The 21,735-nt window shown below is 36.3% G+C and overlaps 1 protein-coding gene across 2 annotated transcripts in view; it reads right to left on the bottom strand.

The window, feature by feature from the left end:
* Nucleotides 1–13,623: 13,623 nt before the first annotated feature.
* Nucleotides 13,624–21,735, bottom strand: part of GABPB1 (GA binding protein transcription factor subunit beta 1) — a 68,368-nt gene continuing 60,256 nt past the window's right edge. For both annotated transcript variants that reach the window (XM_052646325.1, XM_052646326.1), the window contains exons 7-9: nucleotides 21,274–21,459; nucleotides 18,339–18,454; nucleotides 13,624–13,810 (exon numbers count right to left, since the gene is read on the bottom strand). In XM_052646325.1, the coding sequence (XP_052502285.1) occupies nucleotides 13,658–13,810; nucleotides 18,339–18,454; nucleotides 21,274–21,459 (455 nt within the window). In that variant the 3' untranslated portion in view covers nucleotides 13,624–13,657. The remainder of the gene's footprint in view (nucleotides 13,811–18,338; nucleotides 18,455–21,273; nucleotides 21,460–21,735) is intronic.

Below are 21,735 nucleotides of genomic sequence, written 5' to 3'. Positions count from 1 at the left end.
CTAAAACCACAATGGCATATTACCCCAAAGCCCAAAGGGCTAACATGAGGAAGACAGCAAATATTAAGAGCAATTGGAACTCATACACTCAGGTCAGGGCACAAATTTAACATGTATCCTGGAAAATATTCTCTCATATTATCTTCCATAGCTAAACATATATATACATATGCTAAAAAAAAAAAAGTGTTCACTTTCAAGTAATTAACCAACAAAAATACTCTTATATGATCAACATAAGAATGTGCAAGAATGCTCACAGAAGCAATATTTGTAACAGGTAAACACTGGATTCAAATGGTCATCCATGCTATGGGTAAATACATTTGGATATGCCAAGAGTACATACAGTATACTTCCATTATGTGAAGTACAAGCTTATGCAAAATAAATACTTGATGTTATGAGACAGGATAGTACCTACCCTTTACAAAGAGTGCCTGGAAGGAGACTCAGAGTCTTCTGAGATCCTAGTTTTATTTCATTTTCTTATCTGGATGCTGGTTACATGGGGGCTTTTAATGTGTGAAAATTCATTGAGCTGAAACTTAGGTTTTCTTTATTTTTCTATATGTGTGTTATACTTCCAATAAAACTTAAGAATCACATTTTATTAGGGCTCTCTCCCATAGTTGGTTGTTGTATTCTTTTACATGTATACTAGCAGGTAAATTCTTTTTCTTCTAGCATGCCACCCCAAAATGGGTATTCACTCTGTTTTGTCGGAATCTATGAGGTTCTGTTAATTAATGAGTTTTTGTGGGGACCTTCCCGGCGTCTCAGGGATAAGACTCAGTGCTTCTCATGCAGGGGGCATGGGTTAGATCCCTGGTTGGGGAACCAAAATCCCGCATGCCATGTGGCGTGGCCAAAAAAAAAAAAAAAAATTAATGAGATGTTGTAAAAGACAGTTAATGAAAGCAGTATATAGGATGCAAGGTGTTATTATTAATATTTATCAGTGTTTTAAGAGGCAACCTCTTGTTCCATGGTCTCCTCCTTCTCCACTGGGATTAGGTACATAGCCTAGACTCCTTTCCCACTATTCTCATTTTTTTCCATGTACTTGTATTGGCATGGGAACACTGGCATTCCTTACTGCTCTTAGTAGCTATGTAAAGTATGCAAAAATAAATAAAATTTTAAAACCTACATGAATGGTTGGTTTGTTACAGTTTTCAATCTCTTACCAAATTTTAAAATTTAAACTATCATTTTCTTGAACATAATAAACATAGTTTTTTTTTAAATTGCTGCTGAATGATATAAAAGAAGACATGACTACATGTTCTTAGAAAGTAAGACTCAACACCACAAAGATATCAATTTCCCCCAAATTAATTTACAAATTTAACACAACCCCAGTGAAAACACCAACAGGTTCTTAGGGTGTTCTGTTTTGAATTCAGTAGCCATTTTTACTGGAGAAGGCAATGGCACCCCACTCCAGTACTCTTGCCTGGAAAATCCCATGGATGGAGGAGCCTGGTGGGCTGCAGTCCATGGGGTCACTAAGAGTCAGACACGACTGAGAGACTTCACTTTCCCTTTTCACTTTCATGCATTGGAGAAGGAAATGGCAACCCACTCCAGTGTTCTTGCCTGGAGAATCCCAGGGATGGGGGAGCCTGGTGGGCTGCCGTCTGTGGGGTTGCACAGAGTCGGACACGACTGAAGCGACTTAGCAGCAGCAGCAGCAGCAGCCTTTTACAATTAATAAGGAAAAATGAATAAACTAAAATAATGAGGAAAACTCTATAAGAGTAATAAGAAAGTTCTGCTCTTATGAAGAAGGTATTAAAATACTTTATGAAGCTTTAGTAAGTAAAACAATGCAACACTGGTATATGAAGAGACAAAAAGAACAAATAATTAAAGACATACAATAAACATGGCAACTCAGATAAGGAAGGTGCTTAAACAATGGGTAGTCATCCAGAAAAAAAAATAATAAGTTGTATCCAATCCTCTCACCATGTACCTTGATAAGTTCCAAAAGAATTTAAAATATAAATGTAAAAAATAAAAGCAAAAAATTACATGAAACCATGACTGTAATCGAAGTAACACTTTCACGTGTGCTAAGTTGCTTCAGTCACGTCCAACTCTTTGCAACCCCACGGACTATAGCCCACCAGGCTCCTCTGTCCATGGAATTCTCCAGGCAAGAATTCTGGAGTGGGTGGCAATGTCCTCCTCCAGGCCCAGGGATCAAACCTGCATCTCTTATGTCTCCTGCATTGGCAGATTCTTTATCACTAGCACCACCTGGGTATATGCATATGTCCGAGGTCATCAACTTATTAATATATACATTAAATATATAATGCATTTTTGATATGTCAATTACATACCAACAAAGCTGTTAAAAAAAAGGAAGATGAGGGGCTTCCCTGGTGACTCAGTGGTAAAGAATCCGCTTGCCAAAACAGGGATCAGGTTCGACCCCTGATCCAGGAAGATCCCACATAATACAGAGCAACTAAGCCCATGAGCCACAATTGAGCCTGTGCTCTAAAGCCCATGAGCCACAACAACTGAGCCTGTGCAGCCCAGAGCCATGACTACTGAAGCCCCGCACAGCCAATAAATAATTTTTTTAAGAAAAAGATGAAAATTACATGAAGAAAATTTAGATGCTTTTCTAGCTATGGCTCAAAAGCCAGAAATTATACATTCAACTGTATTTTAAAAGAAACACCCATAAGGAAAGTAAAAGACAGTGAAAAACTGAGGAAAACGACTTGCAGTACATACTACAAGAGCAAGAAGAAAAAGGCCAACATTCTGATAGAAAAGATTGGGCAAAGAACAGTAAGAGAAATCAGCGTAAAGGAAAATACAAAACCCATAAGTGAGAAAATCAACTTAAATCTATACTCAGCTACTACATTGTGCTTATCAGAATAACACACTCTGCTAATACAGTCTGTGGGCAAGCCGAAAGCAAAACAGGTGCTCCCATTGAAAGAGAGGTGGCAGGGCAATCTGGAAATATCTGTAAAACTGCAAACGTACTTGCGCTTGGCCCACCTCTTCCGCTCTAAGACATCCCTGTACACCTGTGAAATGACAAGCATACAAGAGGATTCTTTGCAGGAGAGTATGTAGTAGCAGAAGATCGGAAACCATCAACTGTCCGTGACTAGGAAACTAATTAAACTAAGGCACATGCGCAGTGCAGCTCTCCAGAAAAAGGAGCAGGCTCCAAGGGAGGAGGAAAACAGCACAGTACGGAACAGAGTGTACCATTTATGAAAAAATGGGGGAAATGAGAATGCAGCATGTATTTGCTTTTATGCGGCTCCCTGCAAAAATTGAAATGATTAATAAATAATTAATCATGCTAGTTACCTGGAATAGGAGTTGAGCAGATCGGCCTGGAGGTAAGAAGAGGATTTGCACAGCTGCCTTTTATAACTTTTATTTTTACTGTGTTTGTTTACTTTCTTATTTAATGAGCATTTACTACCTATTTTAATTAAACTAAATTTTTTTAAAGATGTCATTATAATAAAATGTAACTTTCTTGGGACTTCCCTGGTGGTCCAGTGGTTAAGAATCTACCTTTGACTGCAGGGGATATGGGTTCGATTCCTGGTCAAGGAACTAAGGTCCCACATGCCGTGGGGCAACTAAGGCCGAGCACCGCAACTACTGAGCTCACGCACCCTAGACCTCCATCTCACTTGCCATACTCACACTCACAGTGTACACCTCCTTATAACTCCATGTATAGACTCATCACATACACACACCTCACACTTAAGACATGTGACATTTAAAAATTTAATCATACTGCACTCTAGGATGGAGAAGGCAATCGCACCCCACTCCAGTACTCCTGCCTGGAAACTCCCATGGACGGAGGAGCCTGGTGGGCTGCAGTCCATGGGGTCGCTAAGAGTCGGATGCGACTGAGCGACTTCACTTTCGCTTTTCACTTTCATGCATTGGAGAAGGAAATGGCAACCCACTCCAGTGTTCTTGCCTGGAGAATCCCAGGGACGGGGGAGCCTGGTGGGCTGCCGTCTATGGGGTCACACAGAGTCGGACACGACTGATGTGACTTAGCATCAGCAGCAGCAGCAGCACTCTCAGAAAAGAATTTGTTTAACATTCTAATGGCTGCATTATATTCTACCATATGCATATACTGGAATCTTCCACCAATCCTGTATCTGGACAATTAAGTTTGGGGAATTTTATTTGTTGCTATTAATAGGATTAAAATAGAACATTTTGCCCAGTGAGATATTTCTTTCAATAAATTCCTAGAAGTAGAATTGCTGAGTAAAAGAGTTTTGGTGGGTTTTGCAAAATGCCTTCCAGGAAGAGTAAGTGTATCAATGTTTCCCCATCTCTCCACACATAGGTACAGTGAGTTCTGTACCTTCTTTTAGATGTGAACAGATTATATAAAGTTATAGTAATAACTTGTTACTTTATACAATTTGCTGTTTAGAATGTTTTAATTTCTGCTTAAAAGAACTGAGATGTGATGTCTTCCACATTTGTCTGAATTTAGGAAAGTAAGAAGTTTAGTGGTGTGTGCCTTAAAGCCAGGCAACAACATAAATAAGACCCTAGAACTCCAACTTCACTGAGAAACTCCACAAAGAAATACTATGCTTGTCTGATGAACGGGGGAAGTGTGAACTGCATATAAAGTGGGGAAACTGCCACCAAGGAAACGAGATTTTACTGGAAACAAAGGAATTAGTAGGACTGAAGACAGAGAGCTATGCCCTCCAAGGAACTGCTCAGAACTGAGGAGTTGGTTTCACTGTCAGCCGTGTAATGAAAGGGGATTGCTGTGCCCACAGTGACGGTATTTTGCCCCCTGAGCAGCACTGGGCACAGATGTGACACCGACGTAGGCCAGGTCCAGTCTAAAAGAGGTTACATGATGGGAGGGAAAAGGAAGTCCAGCTTCCTCCAGGGAGCAACTAGTTGTACAAAGAGCAAACAAGCTTAGTCGTTCACTGGGGAAGGTAGCATAAGGATGGAGTGGATGGACACACCCCCTTAGGACAGTAGAAAATCATATGCAGTTTTAATACATATGATGTGGTTCAATCTTCACAACCTAGTGAAAGCCATTTTCTGTCTCATCCTTGAGAAACTTAGTCTCAAGGAAATTAAAATACTTGGCTAAAATTACACAAAATAATAATCAAAGAGACCAGGATCTGAACCCAGGATTATCTGCTCCAATATCCATAGTCTTTCTATCACAACAGGCTGCTTCTCTCAACTTTGGTATCTGTGGCTTTTAAGACACCAGAGCTTTAGGGTCAGGACTAGTGAAATTTTAATTTTTGGAGGTTTTGCTATAAATGCTTCTGAATGTTTGAATACATATCACATGCAATAATCTAAACATTCATTGTCCTTTCAAATACAATTCAAAACACAACTGTAAAATATCAAAAGAAAAATGTAGTGCAAGAATGGGAAAAAATTACCTTGAGTAGTATATTACATCTTCTAAAAACAGTAAGTATGGAAATGAAAACTTTTTCTAATTATCTGGGAAAGTATATATGATAAAAAGGAGATAGTATTCAACTAAAAGAGAAAAAGATTCAAGCTGTAAATTAAAACTTCATTCCACCTTATATATAGGCTCCTTGAGTATTACACTGATATAATACTCTAACTCAGCCTGGCATTGGGGTTGCACATAATACTTAGTAAACATGTATTGACTGAGACAATTTTAAAAAGCTTTTTTTAAGTCAGACACTGGGGGAAAATATTTACCACCAGCAAAAGATTAGTTTGCAGAAAAAATATTAAACTTCAACAAATCAATAAGAAAAATACATAGTAAATAACAGGACATGAACTAGCAATTCACAGAAGAATAAATGCTAATGGACAAGAAACAGGGAAAAAATGTTCAGCCTCACTAATAATAGGGAATTACAAATAATGAGAACAATTTCAGACCAATGTACATTGGAAAAATAGTGTAATAAAATCATGTGTTTGTTAGATGTGGGGAAGTGAGAATTCTCATCTCTATTCAGAGCCACTCTGGAAAGCAACTGGACAATGTCTGGTAAAACTGCTGACCCATCATCTAACAATTCCATTTTCTGGAAAAACCTAGCACATGCACGTACATACAAAGATAACAAACATATGAGGCTATTCACTACAGTATTATTTATAACAGCCCAAAATAGTGACATATCTATACATAAAACAAAGAATAAATACACATGGTATACAGTAAGTCCCCTACACACAAATGAGTTCCAAGAGCAACTTCGTAAGTCCAACTTGTTTCTAAGTCCAACAAAGTTAGCCGAGGTACCCAACTAACACAATAGGCTATACAGTACTGCACTGTATAGTACAGTTCATAATACTTCTCACACAGATCATATGTATATAGAAAACAAACACAGAAAATAAAACATTTTTAATCTTACAGTATTGAAGTGCAGTAGTACCGTACAATAGCTGGCATACAGGGGCTGGCAAGAATGTTTGCATCTTTGAAAGTCTGCATCTTGAAGACTCATGTGTACGGGACTTATTATATCCGTATTTAATTTTATATAACAGTCAAAATGAATGATTAGATATTCAGATATGAATTAATGTCTAAAATGTTAACAAACTGAAAAAGTTGATATGCAGAATGACGTATAAAATGATAACTTTAACAAAGTTTAAGAACCACAGAAAACTCTACCCTATGTTTATGAAATTTGGTATGAAGAAAAAGCATGAAAATGTAGGTAGAACAAAACATCTCAACCTCAGGACAGTGGCTGTCTTTTAGGAGAGGGATGAGATGAAAAGGGGGGATAAAGGAACTTAACTACATCTGTAAGATTCAGTTTCTTAACAGAAAAGATTTGAATCAAAGGTAATTTTAAGATTTATTAAATTTTGGTGTAGGTACATGGATGTTTGTTATTCTCCATGCCCTTCTATATGTTTTGAAGCTTTTATTAAAACAACAAATGAGTACTGAATTTTATCTAACAAAAGTAGTAAGCATTCTTAGCATACTTCAGCATTTGATGCCAAGAGTCTATTATACGCAGAGGAAAAGTTTGGAAGTAGTCACTTCTCTGGCACACCGAAATATCTTATAAAGAGAGAATACAGGTTCATTTAGGTGTAAGCTTTCTTAATGTATGTTATTTTTCTATAGTAAAATATGCAAAAGCAAATTAAACTTAATTCTTGAGTATAATGATGGCAAGTATAGGATAAATATGAAAAATAGTAATACAAAAGTTAATGCTTTACTGACTTTAATCTGGCATACAAGAAAAATATTTTCTTATAGAAAAACAAAGGAGACATTAAAATTCATAAAATTCAAAATTGTAATCCATGTAATTATAATCCATAAGACTAGAATGATATTTATTTACATATACACAGAAAACATATTACATATTAGCCATGCACATGAGATCAAAACCACTCAAATGAAAAACTGAGTAAGCAGTTAACAGAGAATACTGGACAGAACCACAGAGATCAGGTCAGAATTTTTCCAGGAGGAAAACAGTAGTTTTGGGGAGAATTACAATATTTATCTAAAAATGAAGAGTCCCAAGAAATATATCCAAATTATATTTACTATTTGATTATTATTAAAGTGAATCTTTTAAAAGGAGCTCAGGGTATCAAAATGATGTAAAAAACTATAAGACTCTATATTTGGAAAACAGTTTCAATAAGTCACAAAAATATTGATATCAAAAATTTTCATTTGGAATCAGAGGTATATTTTCCATTATAAATTGTACAGAGTAATCTGAGACTGAATTCAGAGCTTACGTCAAACTGAGTCCATGTGCACTGAGATGTTCTCATCTAACATAGAGAAAGCAAACAGCAAACACCATTCAAAACTACAAGAGCCTAGTTATCTATAATGAAATCCAACCACAGTAAATATGACTTAATGAAATAACGAATATATTAGTTAGCTCATTCCTCAGTTGATCTGACATGATGGAAGGAGATATTTACTCAGTAGAAGCTAGGTGAATACAAATTTTTTTTTTCTGTTTGCTATATAAGCCTGAGCACTGATGCCTTGGGAACCCATCCATATGGATATAAAGGTTCCAATTGTTTTGTGACTTTATCTGAAAAGGGTTTTCTTCTTGATACACTTTGATTTTTCAGGTATTAAGACACAAAGAAATTTTATAGATTTTTATCTGGAAGAAACTTTGTATGGAGTAATAAAAAAAATAATATCAGCATAAAGCATCTGTGAATATGTCTGTCAACTCATCAGTTCCTGTTATGTGCAAGGGTTTCTTCTAGTTTTCAATGAATAATATCATAAATGACTATGCTGAAGAAACATGCTGGCACAGATTTTTTTTTAGCAATATGTTTTGAATATATTTTGTATACAGATCTTTTTGCTAAAAAACATGGGTAGTCCAAATTAAATGGGATTTCACATTTATTTCCTTTGGTCTCCAGCTGTTATTTTGAATGTCACAGAAGAAAGCTCTCCAAGTGCCAACCCTCAACTATCATAGAAATCCAGAGCTAGAGTAAACGAAAAACTATCTTGCTGTTGATATTAGGAAAGATTGACATTAGAAAATAACTTCTAATAAAAATAAATCACATCACAAGCCCTTTGGGGAAGTAATTGAGGAATAAATAAATGAAAATTAATTGAGAAGTACAGTCTCTGCAGATACCAGTTGTCAGAAGAGGCTTTCTGAAATCACCACCAATCAACCTAGAATTTATCATCCCAGAGTTATAGCAACTCTACACAGTGAAGTCTTAATTAAGTAATTAGGCAATCAAGACATGTAATGAACTCAGTGTCTAGATAGTACCTAACCAGTACTATTTCAGATGCATGGGAAAGAAATTAATGCATTACCAGGAGTTAATTCATCAGGCCCTAACCTTTAGGACATTAGGGTTTGATTCTGCAAGGGTTTGATTCTCTCACAGAACCCTAGTTGAGAAGGGCTGCTCAAGAAGGTGTCTATTCATTTAAAATCAGTATCTCATTCCTTTCATGAAAATATAAACAAAACATCCTTAACCCAACGCAAAAATTAATATCACCAGGCATCTTTGTTTCTCACACAAATACTGCAAATGTGGATTGTTTTCTAAAAGAGAAAATAAGGAAGGTGTTCATTTACACATAAATGGAAATAATCAGCTATCAATGTGGCAACCTGATGACCATTAACTATAAATCCATCATCATGTACTAGAAACACATTAAATGTGGATTGCCGAAAATTTTTATTATTAATATTTTATTCTCAGTTCTTTTAAATCTCTGCCCATAACACCACTGAGAATAAGTAGAATACAAGGCTTTTCCAGCCCACTTCAAAACAGAAGCTAAAAAGAGAAAAGAAAAAGCATACCCTTTTCTAGTTATAAATTCTTGTCCAAGTTTTTATTTTATAGTACAGTGAATCAGGCATAGATGATTGAGCAATAAAAGTCCAACAGATTCCGAAAAAAGTAGGCTTCCCCCAAAGTCACAGCCTCCTGTACAATATTGTGAAACTCTGTCCATAGTTCTTCAAGCACTCTGTCTACCACATCTAATCCCTTGAATCTATTGGTCATCTCCAGTGTAAAATTATAAGGGATTAAGTTTAGGTCAGTCTGGTGTTTTTCCCTACTTTCTTCACTTTAAGCCTGAGTTTTGCAATAGGCAGCTCATGATCTGAGCCACAGTCAACTCCCAGTCTTATTTTTGCTGACTGTACAGTTTCTCCATCTTCGGTTGCAAAGAATATAATCAATCTGATTTTGGTATTGACCGTCTTGTGATGCCCATGCATAAAGTCATCTTTTGGGTTGTTGGGAATGGGTGTTTCCTATGACTAGTGTGTTCTCTTGACAAAACTGTTAGCCTTTGCCCTGCTTCATTTTGTACTCCAAGGCCAAACTTTCCTGTTAATCCGGGTATCTCTTGACGTCCTAGTTTTGCATTTCAATCTTCTATGATAAAAAGACCTTTTTTTGATGTTAGTTCTAGGTGTTATAGGTCTTCATAGGTCAACTTCAGCTTCTTTGCATCAGTGGTTGGGGGCATAGACTTGGATTACTGTGATATTGGTTTGCCTTGGAAATAAACTTGAGATCGTTCTGGCATTTTTGAGGTTGCACCTAAGTACTGCATTTTGGACTCTTGTTGACTATGAGGGCTACTCCATTTGTTCTAAGGGATTCTAACCCACAGTAGTAAATATAATGGTCACTTGAATTAAATTCACCCATTCCCTTCCACTTTAGCTCACTTCTTCCTAAGATGTTAATGTTCAATCTTGCCATTTCCTGCTTTACCACGTCCAGGAACAGTAAGGACCTAACAGAAGCAGATGAAATTTAAAAGAGATGACAAGAATACAGAGAACTATTTTTAAAAGGTCTAAATGACCCAGATAACCACGATGGCATGCTCACTCACCTAGAACTGGACATCCTGGAGTGTGAAGTCAAATGAGCCTTAAGAAGCATTACCACGAACAAAGCTAGTGGAGGTGATGGAATTCCAGCTGAGCTAATTAAAACCCTAAAAGATGATACTGTTAAAGTGTTGCACTCAATAAGTCAGCAAACTTGGAAAACTCAGCAGTAGCCACAGTATTGGAAAAGGTCAATTTTTCTTCCAATCCCAAAGGGCAATGCCAAAGAATGTTCAAACTACAGTACAATTGCACTCATTTCACATGGTAGTAAGGTTATGCTCAAAAACCTTCAAGCTAGGCTTCATCAATACATGAATTGAGAACTTCTAGACGTAAAAGTTGAGTTTCAAAGAGGCAGAGGAACAAGAGATCAAACTGCCAACATTCGTTGCATCAAGGAGAAAGCAAGGGAGCTCCAGAAAAAGGTCCACTGCTGCTTCACTGACTACACTAAAGCCTTTGACTGTGTGGATCACAAAAAACTGGAACATTTTTAGAGATGGGAGTTCCAGACCACCTTACCTGTCTCCTGCAGGTCAAGAAGTAGCAGAATCAGACATGGAACAAACTGGTTCAAAATTGGGAAAGGCATACAATAAAGCTATATATTGTTACCCTGTGTATTTAACTTATACGTAGAGTTCAGTTCAGTCACTCAGTTGTGTCCAACTCTTTGCAACCCCATGAACTGCAGCACACCAGGCTTCCCTGTCCATCAACTCCCGGAGCCTGCTCAAACTCTTGTCCATCAAGTGTATGTAGAGTACATCATGCGAAATGCTAGGCTGGATGACTCAGAAGCTGGAATTAAGACGGCCAAAAGAAATATCAACCTCAAATATGATGATGATACCATTCTAATGGCAGAAAGTGAAGAGGAACTAAAGAGCCTCTTGATGAGGGTGAAAGAGAAGAGTGAAAAAGCTGGCTTGAAACTCAACATGAAAAAAAAAACAAAGAAAAAAACTAAGATGGTATCCGGTCACATCCCTTTATGGCAAACAGAAGGGGAAAAAGTGGAAGCAGTGACAAATTTTGTTTTCTTGGGCTCCAAAATCACTGCAGATCATGGCTGCACCCATGAAATTAAAACATGCTCACTCCTTGGAAGGAAAGTTATGAACAACCTAGACAACATATTAAAAAGCAGAGACATCACTTTGCCAACAAAGGTCCCTATAGTCAAAGCTATGGTTTTTCCAGTAATCACATATGGATGAGACAGTTGGACCATAAAGAATACTGAGCATCAAAGAATTGATGCTTTCAAATTGTGTTGTATAAGACTCTCGATAGTCCTTGCTGCTGCTGCTGCTGCTAAGTCGCTTCAGTTGTGTCCGACTCTGTGCGACCCCATAGATGGCAGCCCACCAGGCTCCCCCGTCCCTGGGATTCTCCAGGCAAGGACACTGGAGTGGGTTGCCATTTCCTTCTCCAATTGATAGATAGTCCTTGAACTGCAACAAGATCAAACCAATCAATTCTAAAGGAAATCAACCCTGAATATTCACTGGAAAGACTGATGCTAAAGCTGAAGCTCCAATAGTTTGGCCATTTGATGAGAAGAGCCAACTCACTGGAAAAGATCCTGATGCTGGGAAAGACTGAAGGCAAAAGGAGAATAGGGCGGCAGAGGATGAGATGGTTAGACAGCATCACTCACTCAAAGGACATGACTTTGAGCACACTCCAGGGGACAGTGGAAGACCTGGTGTGCCGTAGTCATGGAGTCGCAAAGAGCTGGACATGACTTAGTGACTCAACAGCAAGGGTGGAATATTGCCATAATACACAGAACAAACTTTTTAATGTGTGAAAAAATGTGGTCAAAATATAAGTCTACACTGAACATATGTGGAAAAGATATTTAATTGTAAAATAGAAAAGTAGGCCAGAGTACAGTTTTAAGGGTAACTGCTTCTTTATACAGTATAGGTAATCTAGAAGAGTCTTAGGGTTAAACATTTTCATAAAGCAATAAAACATTTAAAAATAAACCAAGAAAAGAGCTTGAAGTTATGTTTTACAAAAAAAGCAACAGTATGTCAGAGTTTAATGTCCATACATTTGTGGAATTCAACAATACTGTGATGAGAGCCAGTCACAGCACAGACTTACAGCTTTCACAGGGAGAAGATAAAGTTATGTTAGACATATCTATAGCATCACTGTAGTACAAAAAGTTCTTGTTCTACATACAAAAGCATTTTTTTTTCCTGTAAGAATAATTTCCTGGGGGGGAAATGAGTCCATGAAGTATTTCAGAAACCCATATGTTTTGAGTTTTCCAAAAACATTATCTTAAAATCCAGTGCCTTAAAGTGCTTCATGTGGAAATCATGATGGAAGGCACAGAATAGTTTCACGTCCCCACTACGAAATTTTCAAAAAAGCATAAATTTTGCAGTTTGCAAATTCAAGATATCTTGTAAGCTGCTCCTTCCAAGAACATTGTCATTCCAATAAAACCAGCTGCTAGCTTACTTAGTTTCAAGGACCTACAGAATAAAAGGGTTTCTTTCTTTCCTAGTAACTTTCATCATCTTTGTGGGAAAAATAATACCTATGCAAGTGATGCATTCCAAAATTATAAAACATGCAGAATATGTACAAACAGAAGATTTTAAAAAATATTTGCTTCATATACATGTAAATCTACTTGGGTATAGCTGAAATTGAACAAATATAAAAATCTGCTTTCTAAAAAATGTTTTCAGAGAATCTGAGACAACTTAAAGCTGTACAAAGATTTCCTGGTAGAAATCTTCTCTTCATATAGAAGTTTATACCGACAGGAGTAATTCCAGCATCAGTCCACCACATAATTATTACACATTTGGTCTAATCAACGATCACCCTTAAAACTGTTCCATTTCTGAGAAATTAAGGTTTGTACTAATATCAAAAAGAATTCACAAAAACGGTGGCTTATTGTGTTTTTGGATCTCTTCAACAATCTTTATCAACTCATTTGGAACTGTAAAAAAAAAAAAAACTATTTACAGAATTCAGTTTTAAATACATTTCACAACTTCTAAAGTTTTATGTTACAAGAACTCAGAGCTCATGGCTTAAGTCCAATTATCCATCTGCAGTCTCTTCAGTTATCCTGTCTTTCCATGACTGCACCTTATCGTGTACAGTTCAAGACTGTATTCTTTCTTGACCAAAAGTAAACTCAAACTATATGTTCATTTCAATTAAACAGCTTCTTTATTAGTCTGAAGACGCGTCATAGCTTCTAATTTCTGTCTGTAGGCCTCTGCTTCCTGTTCTTTCTTTAGAAGTTGCTGTCGGTATTTCTGTGCTTCTCGATTAGCTTCATCCAGCTGTTTCTGAAGAGCTTCTCTCTCCTAATGAACAAAAAAAAAAGTTTTTTTTTTCATAACTGCACAAATACATTAACACATTCAAGCATACATCCTACAAATAAAGAAACTTGTAGTAGTTAAAAGTAGCCATCTACTGGTATTTCTGAGACATCTTGCCTTTTTAACCAATTCTCTTATAATTAAAGCCGTCATTTTGAGCTCCTCCCTATGAGATAAAGGTTAGTTTCTGACCTCAAGGAAATTATTTGCTAATTAGAAATAAAACTAGCATGATGAACCCAAACTGGGTACCTGTATCTTTATACCAACTATAAAAACTAGTGAAAAACTTAAATAGGGAAATATGTAGCCATACCTCTTTACATCTTCATCTGTGAAGTTAAAAAGCTACTAATTATAAAAGAAATAGTATTCATTGAAAACCCATTATATATATTGATTAACAAGGTGATTTCCAATAACAAGTCTCTAAGATAGATATTATGCCCATTTTACAGATGAGAAAAATGAAGCTCAGAGATGATGTAGCTTTCCCATAACACAATGAGTCAGGTTTATGAGGTTCTACTATTACTGTTTAAAACTGTCATTTTCTATGATAGCAAGCAAGATTCCTCACCTTCAAAATGAGGAGGGCTAGTCTAGATTAGCATTTCCTAAATTATACCAATTTACAAACCAGTAAAATATTCATTTCTCTATTGTGATGCATTATATATTGTAAAACACGTGTATTAAGTTCCTGAATAAACTAAGAGGTGACACACAAATCTGGTCCAATGAAAATGATATTCTTTCTCCTCCTCCTCACTCTGCCCTTATACAGTTGTCTAAGGGAAAACATTTCATCTCCTTTCCCATACCTCAGGTAAGGAGATGGACAAAAACTCAACTTGCACAGACCCAAGCTCAATCTCATCTCAGAAGCACAAGCCCTTTGAATGAGGTGGGGGCTAAGAGCAGAACTACTAGTCACAAAATGAGGCCAGGTTCCCACTGGACAAGACACTTAACCAGAGAGAACTGAAGGTAAAGGCAAGGGGTTGGCAGCTTGCTGGGAAAGAGGACACTATGGGGGTCTCTTCCACTCCCTCCTTGACCCATGTCCACTGGGAACACCAAAAGATTCCCTTCCCTTCACTATTTACATGGTCCATAAAAAGGAACATGTATAATAGTCCTGCCTTCCTGCGATCCCACTGCCTTCCCTACACTGGGAATGAAGCTAGAGCCAACATTAGTTTTTCCCATGAGTCCACCAAAAGTTGGAGTGATTGATTACATATGTAGTCTCCAAATTGTTCAATTACATAAAATGTACAGTAGAAGAAAGGTGTGCCTGTCATCTCCAAGTTAAGAAATGCCTAAGCCCTACCCTGCTACTCTTTTCTCCTTACTACAGGCAAGATGCCAACCTCATATAAGCAATGGACACCAGTCCCTGTCAGTGAACTGCAGGACTTTAGAAAGGGTGCAAGCTAGACCACCTTGCTCTATAGGAGAACACACAGCTGTGCATTTACATGTTTTACAATTTTACCTGTCCTAATAAGATCCTTTGCCAGTCAAAGTTTTGAATATAGATAAAAACTTGCCCTGATTTGGTAGGAAATATTAGAAAAGATAAACTTCAAGGGATCTTATAAAATTAGCTATTTATTCACATTTAGAGCAAGAGATTCACATTTCAGTTTATGAAACCAATAAGGAAGATTATTTATCTTACACTACAACTTCATGCCCAACAATATATTATTATTACATTAGGCAATAGAATAATGGAACAAAGGCTTTGAATTTGCTTTTTTATTTCCAAATAAGATTCTCAAATTCTGCTTCAACTATTAGCAATTATCTTTTAACAGTTTTATATGTGATTTTTCAAATTTATTTTACTTTACCTATTATAAAGCAAAAGAAATCACAATAGTGATTTATCTTCTACCATACCTCAGTGTAACTTTTAGAAGGTAATAATAATAGCAAGTTACTGAGCATTTACCATATGCTCACCACTGTACTAGTCTTTCACATGCATTCTCATTTGAACCTTACAACAATTTGATAATGTAGGTGCTATTATTTTTCCCTTCTTGCTGATGGGGAAGCCAAGCCTTGAAAGGTTAAATAACTTGACCAATCACACTCAGAAAATTATCATTCAAACCTAAATTTGATTCCAGACTCATATTCTTAACCATTAAATATTTTTTTAAAAAAGAAACTGAGGCAGGGTGTGTGAGCTGTCTGCTTGTGCGTAAATATCCTCTAACTGCCATGGGCCAAACACGATCCTATTTTTATAAATAAAGTTTTACAGAAATACAGCCATACCCACTCATTACCAAACTGTCTGTGGCTGCTTTTCCACTATGAAGGCTGAACAGAAGGCAAAACACATCCTATGGAATGTTTAGCATCATCCCCAGCCTCTATCCACTAAATGTCAGTGACATTTCCCTCACTGTGACAACCTGAAATGTATCCAGATATTGCCAAATATCCCCTGGGGTCAAAATTGCTCCAGTTCAGAACCACTGATTTAGAGAAACATTTGAGGTTTTTGGCCAAGCAATCACTTAGAAAGGAATATAAAAGTATATCCCTAAGACAACTCTACTGGTCATCTACGAAAATAAAATCCAAAGAACTACTTCATGTACTCTAAGGAAATGGTTTAATGAAAACATTGGAGGTCTCTCTTCATTCTGTATCCCCTGCCCCCCTCTACCATCTCTGCTCACTCTATGCTTCAAGGTTTCTCTGCAGTAGCTCTAAGATTATGCAACTTTGGCCTGAACATTTCCGGTGATGGCAAATAAGATTTCTATTACCAGATAACTCTAATTACAAAAATTGAGCTGAAACTCTAACTTCCTTAAGTTCTTTATATCAAGGTAAAATTCCACCTCCCTGAAGTGCTGTCTACTTGGTTCTAGTTAATTTATATATCTCAGTTCATACTTCCTTGTTATTTTTAATTATTCTCCCTGGTTTCTGAAAGACTGTAGGTGGAATCAGGGTGAACTTTGAAGAAAACAGCAACTCTACCTGGTTGGTAGGTAAATAAAAGGTACAGGCTGCATATTCACTGTTTTAAAAATGGTGAACTGACATAAATCAACTCTACTCCAATTAAAAGAAATGCTGAATTGAGTCAGTTTATGTTCAATAAAAATTCAAGTAATTTAAAAGTAGTACATGACAAAATCTTCTTCATTTTATATGTCAGAAAAAAAATCAACTGATTTATCTGTAAAAGATATTAATGATTATTAAATAATAAGTATACTGACACCATTCAATGAAATAAATGGTTAATTTCTAAGAATTTTAGTGTATTACTCTAAATTTTGAAGAAATAAAACAACACGCCCTCAATAATTAAACATTACTAAACATCTGGTTAAACCATGAATTAAATTCTTAACTCAGTAATACCTACTTTGAGATTGCGGCCACTAGTTTTACATGTAACTGAATTTGGGCAAGAATATTTTCTAACTGTCCTCAGTTAGAATTATGTTTCCTTTAGGTGACATTTTTAAATATCCTCTTTTTTCTATAATAATAAGAACCTTAACAAAGAATTTCTAAATACTCACCAATGTTTACTATTCACATATATTAGATATTATGAATGTGAATATAACAATAGGCTGACTTTTTTAACTCTCATAAAACCCCCAAAATGCAGATATTGTTATCCTAAATTCAAATGTGGGAGAAAATAAAACAGAAGTGCAGAAAGGTAAGATAACTTGCCTCAAAGCTAATAAGAGGGGCAAGAAGTGGGATTCAAATACAGCTCATTTAATTTCAAATCCAAACTTCTTGTCTTTACATTGCAGTTGCTCTTTAAAAGTTATTCAAGAATGATCTTATTTTCATTTTGATGTAGTTAATTATAAAATTTGGGGAACAATTCTATTTACAGTAATGTGAGAAAAAATCTATGAGGTAACTATGGTATAGTCACATTTACAAACTAGTTTACAATTTCAAACTAGATTGGCAGACGTAAGAAAAAAAGGTGACCCTATCAACAGCTAGTCTACATGTAATTTCTTTAATGGACTCAACAGTGAAATAAGTGGTTATCTATGGCTTTTTCAAAAAAATAACTCAGTTGACAAACTCCAACATTCTTTAAGAGGATCTTCCAGCCCATATAGACATTTGCATTTCATTTGTGAAAGAAAAAAAATGTTTAGTCAATATATAGTGACATTCCCTTTAGTGACTGTGAGAATGATGTATGTAAATTTAATAGAAAATAAAGGATGAAGTGCAAAAACCAAAGACATTCCAATGTTACCATGATGAAAGACTGTTACAAACAGATTCTTCACTCATTCATTCATTCATTCAATATTTATTTATTGAAGGCTTGCTATATGAATAAGGCAAAAAAAATTAGACAAAAAAGTACTCATTCTATATCAAAACAATACTGTCAGTAATAAATATAAAAGACAAAAAAAAAAAAAGCAGATGAAATTTATTTTGGATGACTGCAGCAAAGCACACCGGGTAAAAGACTCCTTACTTCTATCTCTGCAGACTCCACCCGGTTTTCAATTATTTCGATACATTGTCTTTTGGCTGGCGGTTCTTCACTTATAACAGTTTCTTCAGCAATGTCCGTTGCTGGTACTGTTAATACTAAAATGAAAAAATTTACTCATTACTTCATTTTCAGATAGGTTTAGAAGAATTAAAACTAGTCTTGATATTGTTGATGCAACTCATCTAAGATAAATATATTCCAAAACCAGTAATTTCATAACACTGATTTCCTTTTTATGAGAAATGTCCATATTTTTGTCAACTTCTTGGCTTTTTACTGAAAACTATCATTTAAAGTGCCTATTTTTTTCATTTCATAGACAATATATTCATTCATATGGCTCAAAATCAAAATATTTAACAAGCATATTTTGCTAACAGATAATTGCTTTTATTGGTTTCTTATGCATCGTTCTTATGTTCATTCATGTAAAAATGAATATGAATTTGCAATTCTCTTTTTTCTCTTTCTTACATGAAAGTATCTACTGTTTTCACTTCATATATCTAGGTACCTTTCATCAATACTTACAGAGCTTTCTTTAATTTAGCTGCATTATATTCCACTATGTGGATACACTATTATGAACACTGTTCATAAGCCTTGCTCGTCCATTGGGTTGTTGGACTTTGCCCCAATTTTCCGTATCTATTTATACAAATGTAAATATACTGAGAGGGAGAGGATGTCCTTGCTTTGCATAACAGAGCAAGAACATAAAAATGAGTGTGCAAGCTTAAACTATGCAAAACAATCTTACTAATGATTGGGGAAAATACAACTGTCCCACAGCTTCTAATGTCAAAACATTAAAAACTTTCCTACTGTCATATATAAATGTAAACAAATGAAAAATAGTAAAACTATTAATTAAAAACACTAGAAATATTGAGAATTAAAGTATTTCTTTTAACTCATATCATACTACATTTAAAAATTTATTCAAAAAGAACTGAGAACTTTACATTTGTTTCACTGGACTGTCTACATAGTATATATAATCAAATGCCATTTATAATTTTAAATTATGAAGGCTTTAAATGTTTATATTAATATTCAATCCCCTCATTGCTCTTCCTCCTCTTTCATCGATATAAATTTCAGATTCAGTTTGGCAAGTTCCAAAAAAAGACCTATTGGTTTTTATTATGGCCTAAATTTTGTCCCCCTCACAATTCTAATGTTTTAAGTCCTTCCTAATTCTCAGTACCTCAGAATGCATTTGGAGACAGGACCTTTAAAAAGGTTAAACAGGTAAAATTAGGTCATTTGAGTGGGTCCTACTACAGTATGACTGCTGTCCTTGTAAGAGGTTAGGCCGCAGACGGCATACACAGACCGAGGGATGACTCTGTAAGGACACAACAAGGAGGCAAACACCTGTAGCCAAGGAGAAAGGCCTCGGAAGAAACCAAACCTGCCAGTACCTTGATCTTGGGCTTCCGGCCTTCGGTACTGTGAGAAGGTAAATTTCTGTTAAGTCACCCAGACTGTGATAGTTTGTTATGGCAGTCCTAGTAAATTAATACAGCCTTTCCCCCGCCCCCATCACATTACATTTATCAATTAGGTCAGGAAGAATTGAGAGCTTTATGACAGTGAGTCATCTGATCCAAAAACATGAGTTTCTTTCCATTTGTTCATCAATGAGATTAGTCTCTGTGTGTAATATCAAGTTTTGGAAACAGTGTTGTATTTGCTTAAAACAAATACTCTGAAAGCTTCTTTTTTTAATATAAATTTATGTATTTTAATTGGAGTGAAAGCTTCTTCTTTTCTATATAGTTAGAATTAGTTCTTAAAGCTTGTGAAAGTACTTGGTCTTGATCCAAATCCTGGAGCACCTGCAGGAGAGAAAAGCCTCCCAGGCTCTACAGGTCAAGCATTTCCTCCTCCACTGCTAAAGACACAAAATCTTTCCTTGAGACCCAGTCTCTCTGCAAGGCATACCTCCCTGCCACTCTCAATCAAACCTGGTTTAGGAGGGCTTCTCCCTCCAGCCCTTCCCTTCCCCCACTTCCTTCATGGCCATGAAGAGGCTTAGTCTTTACAATCCTGAGTCATTTTCCAGAAGGTTATGTGTGCGCATACTTTTCTTTTAGATCAGGGCAGGGATTGGGAAGTACTGGGTACAGGGTGATGCTTGCTCAGATAGGAACTTTCTGCACCTTCTCTTTCTGCTTCCTTCAGCTTTCATGTCTAGTCTACCTTAACCCTACTTGCAGCACTGCCCACTCAGACTGGGCCCTGTCTTGCTGGAAGTGTATATTTATTGCTGACTTCTGAGCTCAACTCCTTTTCTTGATGCACAACTATGGGTTTCCCTGAGGGTTCTCCTGCCCTGGCTTAGATTTTAAGACGTTTTTGGCAATCACTTAAAATATGGAATTTTGTGGTTTTCTCAGCCTTTTAGTTTGATTAAAATGTACCTGGGGCTTATGTTTCATCCATTTTATTACTACTCTCTTATTACTCAAAATGAAAAAAATGGGACAATTATCAACAAAGCTGCTAAAAGTTGCCACTGTGTCCAACTTCTTTTTAAGTAGTCTTTTCTCACATAGTGTTTTTACAAGCTCATACAATATCTGAATTGTATTAAATGGCCTAGAAAAGTACTGTCCTATACTGATATTGAAATATTTACTTAAGCTTGTTTTCCAATTAGAATATTTTGGGGAAATTCCTCTTTCTACCTAATATACACTCAGAGAAAGCAAGCTAACTTTAATAGTAGCCTAAGTTGGACATAGCCTAGTGCGTGAACAACAAAGAAAATAAAATTAGGCAATTAAGTCTGTTGTAAAATGTTACAAAAACATAATTTAAGGCAAAAATAAATGTTTTGAAAAACATGACACAATTTCCTGAGAATTAAGAATAAACACCATTTACGTAAATGCCTTCCACCAACCTTGTTGTCCATCTGGCATGGTCACAATGATGGGCTGACCTATTCCACTTGTTGGAATGGAGTGCAAATTTCCAAGCTGAATTCCATCTGTAACTATTGTGATGACTTGCTGACCCCCTGAACTAACTACTTGCTGAATTGCACCATCCACAGATTCTGCAGTAACTACTTCCTCCGTAGCCACTACTGGAAAAAAAAAAAAGTGGAAATCAATGAACATACATAGAAGCATGAAGAGAAGTTTGTTTCTGCTCTGCTGCTTTTGCTGTCGTTGCTTCTTTCTTATGAGTGTGCTACCCGCTCAGCTGTGTCCGACTCTTTGTGACCACATGGACTGTAGCCTGCTAGGCTCCTCTGTCCATGGGATTCTCCAGGCAAGAATACTGGAGTGGGTTGCCAAGCCCTCCTCCAGGGGATCTTCCCAAACCAGTGATGGAACCCGGGCCTCCTGCATGGCAGGCA

Source organism: Budorcas taxicolor, chromosome 10 (assembly GCF_023091745.1).
Source record: "Budorcas taxicolor isolate Tak-1 chromosome 10, Takin1.1, whole genome shotgun sequence".
NCBI classification, from domain to species: domain Eukaryota; kingdom Metazoa; phylum Chordata; class Mammalia; order Artiodactyla; family Bovidae; genus Budorcas; species Budorcas taxicolor.
This window is presented reverse-complemented; position numbering and strand designations above follow the sequence as displayed.